At 35.8% G+C, this 4028-nt stretch overlaps 1 protein-coding gene across 1 annotated transcript; it reads right to left on the bottom strand.

The window, feature by feature from the left end:
- Positions 1-339: 339 nt before the first annotated feature.
- Positions 340-1278, bottom strand: LOC124960064 (olfactory receptor 1030-like). Its single transcript, XM_047518594.1, has one exon. It carries the CDS (start codon positions 1276-1278, stop codon positions 340-342), a length of 939 nt encoding a protein of 312 aa, XP_047374550.1.
- Between the last annotated feature and the right edge of the window lie 2750 nt (positions 1279-4028).

Below are 4028 nucleotides of genomic sequence, written 5' to 3'. Positions count from 1 at the left end.
GATAAATTCTGGCTTTACAACATTATCAGTGTGAGTACCATGAAAGGAATCATTTGTGGGTTTTGTTTTGTTTTTGTGATGTGAATCATCTCTTCGGTATTGGTTGTGTAGAACAATAACAACACTTCTGGGCTTAGCATTGAATTTGTTTGCTTTTTTTGAAAAAAAAAAAAGTTCACTGAGAAGGCACTGTAAACTTCAGATAATAGCATGCACTTGTAAGTCCAATATGTGAATTCTGAAAGACAAAAAACTTCAAAAACAGAAAATCACTTGCTAATTTAAAAAGCTATTAATTGTTCAGAGAATAAGGTTGTCTACACACTTGTTACATCTAACTTATTTAGCCAACAGTTCCTTTTTGATGACTTTCCTTATTGCCCTTTTGACATCTTTGTTCCTCAGGCTGTAGATCATAGGGTTTAACATGGGACTCACAAAGATATAAAACACAGCCACGATTTTCCCCTGCTCCACAGATGTCTCAGAAGGGGGCCTCAGGTACATGCAGAACAATGTTCCATAAAACACCGTGACCGCTGTCAGGTGGGACCCACAGGTAGAGAAGGCCTTGCGCCTGCCCTCAGCAGAGCGCATGTGAAGAATGGCTGAGAAGATGAAAATGTAGGAGATGAGGATGATGGTGAGGGAGCAGGTGAGGTTGGATCCAGCCACCACAAACATGGCGGTCTCTTTGACATAGGTGTCTGAGCAGGCCAGCACCAGGAGAGGAGGGTCTGCACAATAAAAGTGATTGACCTCATTGGGTCCACAGAAGGACAGACGAAGCATGAGGATGGTCTGGGCCAGGCCATTTGCAAAGCCATAAATATAAGTAGCAGCAACAAGAGAGAAACACACAGGCCTGGACATCTTGCTACCATATATCAAGGGCTTGCAGATGGCCATGTAGCGGTCATACGCCATCACTGTGAGCATATAATAATCTGTGATCACCAAGGCAATGAAAAAGTGGAATTGTATAAAGCAACCAGCGGAGGAAATGGTTTTTCTCTTGGACAGGAAGTTAACCAGCATCTGAGGAGTGATGTTTGTGGCATAGCAGAGATCTACAAAGGAGAGGTGGCTGAGGAAGAAGTACATTGGGGTGTGAAGTTTTGAGTCACTTCTGATTAAGAAAATCATGGTCCCATTGCCCGTTACTGTGATGAGGTAGATGAGTAAGAAGACCAGGAAAAGGACAGGTTGAAGCTCTGCTCGATCTGTCAGTCCCAGGAGAATAAACTCAGTCACCACAGTGTGGTTTTTCTTCAACATTCTGTTTTGGCTTTAATTACGGTCTAAAGAAAAGGAAATAAAATTGTTTCTGGCTTTTGTCATGTTTTAATACCTCCTTCATAGCTGGTATTTCTCTCTTCTCTCTACACTGGGTATGTGGCATAAGAAGAAAACCCATGGAGCTCCACAGTCAGATTTTAAAGTGAGACTCTTCCAGAGTTTTCTGTAGGACTTTTCATATTTGAGGAGACTTTATATTTTTTTCAAGACTTTGTGATATTTGTTCATTTAGAATTTCCTTGAATGTGTGTGTATGAATGCTGCTTCTCCTCAACATTTTAATCCTTTGTTGTAACATATACTTTGGATATGATATCAAAATTCCAGTCATTGAAACTTCTCTACATTCTTTATAGTTGAATGAACTTAGGAAAGTGAAAGTGAGGCGTCATGCACATCCTTGTAGAACTAGAATTTGCTTACCTCACTCTGTGAACCCAAGATCAATTTCAAACCGTTCTTTCAGCATGTGATATAGGTTCTCTTTTCCCATCTAATCTTCCTCATATGGACTTTATAGAACCAAACCTTTCCTAACTTTAAGATCCAGCTTAGAATCTCATTGTTTTGTGTATTTTACCCAACTGGAAAAATATAATTGTTTTGAGGCGAACAGAATTCAAAAGTAAATATTTTCTTTTTTTTTTTTTTTTTTCATCTCAGGGATGCGTTATTGCAGTACCATTCTGTTACATTTTCTGTCATTTTTTTTTTTTCTGAGACAAAGTCACCCTAAGTTGCTAAGTATTTCTTTAAGTTTCCCAGGCTGACCTTGAACTTGCAATTCTCCTGTCTCAGTCTTCCAAGTTGATGGGATTACAGGTGTGTACCACCTTATCTGTCACAAAGTAAATCTGAACTATTTTTTTATACAAGATACATACAGCACATGCATATTATACATTTACTTATGCACACAAATATATTGGCAGCTTTAAAGATTCATAATGAAGCATGAAAGGAAGCACATAATGTACTAATAGACTGTGGTAGGATGGTGAAGGATACAATAGAAAGTTTGAGAAACGAATCTCTAGATGTATTGATTTGCTACAATTCTACCTCATTCCATCTCTTGTAAAAATTTCTAAAATACTTTAACATAAATATAGTATAGTTACCTTAAAACATGAAATATTTGTACTTTCCATCATAGAGAAATAATGGCAATATTAATTATTATATAACTGAGAGCATACTTTATATGTCTGAAATGTATCTTCTAATATTTGGGTAATACAAAAATGAATGTGAAGATTATCATGGAACATTAATGTTCTCTTTTGATGATGTGTACCCAGTTGTGTTAATGATATATGACTCTTGTTTAATAACTGCAGTTCCATGAGAGAAACAGGTCACTTTGTAAGACACTTCTTGATCTTGGCATTCAAGGGCTTTTGCTCATTATATTATTCCATTCCACACATGAGAAGTTTGGATTCAGGGTCAGGGTAAGAAGATGCAAAACTGTCATCTAACAGAATGAAGTATTTATTATATTTAAAGTAAATTTTTATTATTCTTTTAAGCACACAAGATCCTATTGAATTTCATCATAATAATTGTCAGTCTTTCCATACTGGATTGGTGCTTTAATGCCTTCATTGAAATAATATTGAATTATTATTCAGTATTCAAAATAATTAACATGTTAATTTATTATTTATTTCTTTAATGTGGAAAAGTGACATAATGCAAGCAGTGAGCATTCTAGATAGTTTAACTGAGTAATTTAAAATAGCCTTCCTTTTAAGAAAATGTATCCAACATCCTAGATGGTTTGTCAGGAAACTTCAGAGAAAAACATTTGCAAGCAACATAAGTGGCTCTGGGGTCATCCCAGCCATTGAGCTCCTGAAATTGACCTTACTCTGAAGTTCTCTTATGAAAATTCTTCTTGCCACTTCTCAGTGCCAGGAAGAATCTAAACCATTAGTCTTCTGTTTGAATGAAGGTGGTATCTCACTGGCATGTTTTCATGGCTTAATTTGAAGCAGAAAGATAAATTTAAAGAAGACTCCTTCTTAATCACATCTTTAAACACACCTTCTTAAACACATCTTCTAATTAACTTTAAATAATCAATATAGATTATAAAACTGAAAATAGTCATTTCTCAACCAGCAAGTACAGATATTATAAAATGTAATGTTTATAATTATAAAGTAAATTGGTGAACCCAAAAGAATCATAAAGTTTACTACCCATTATTTCACTTCTCTTCCATGAAGCAAGAGAGAGGAACCATGTCTAATTATAGAAAGTCAGCCAACTAACAGTCACTGGGAGTTTGCATTTGTTCATCTTGAATACATCATGTTTCTCTACTTCCCAGTTCTGTGATCTCCAGCAAATTATTAATCTCTCTGTGCCTCAATTACTGTATTCATAAAATTTGATTAATAACAATGACTGCTGGAGGAAGTTAAATCATGGAAATCTTTCAAAATAAGTCTGGCATATAGTAAGCATTTAAAAATCTGTGCCCACTGCTATTATGGTGAAAGATTCAGGAATACTCTAGAATAAAACTCAGCCTCAAAGCATGAGCTCTTTGGGGCCAAGGATTAGATCTCATCTATACTTAGACACAGCAGCATCTGAATGAATGTCTTCCCAACTGGAAACAGTTAATAATTGAAGGAATTGATGTTCTCTTTGGCCTCATTTCTTTACCATATAGAAACAACACTCTACTGTACATGTATTTATATGTACCATGTTCT

The sequence above is a fragment of the Sciurus carolinensis genome, chromosome 11 (genome assembly GCF_902686445.1).
Source record: "Sciurus carolinensis chromosome 11, mSciCar1.2, whole genome shotgun sequence".
NCBI classification, from domain to species: Eukaryota; Metazoa; Chordata; class Mammalia; order Rodentia; family Sciuridae; genus Sciurus; species Sciurus carolinensis.
This window is presented reverse-complemented; position numbering and strand designations above follow the sequence as displayed.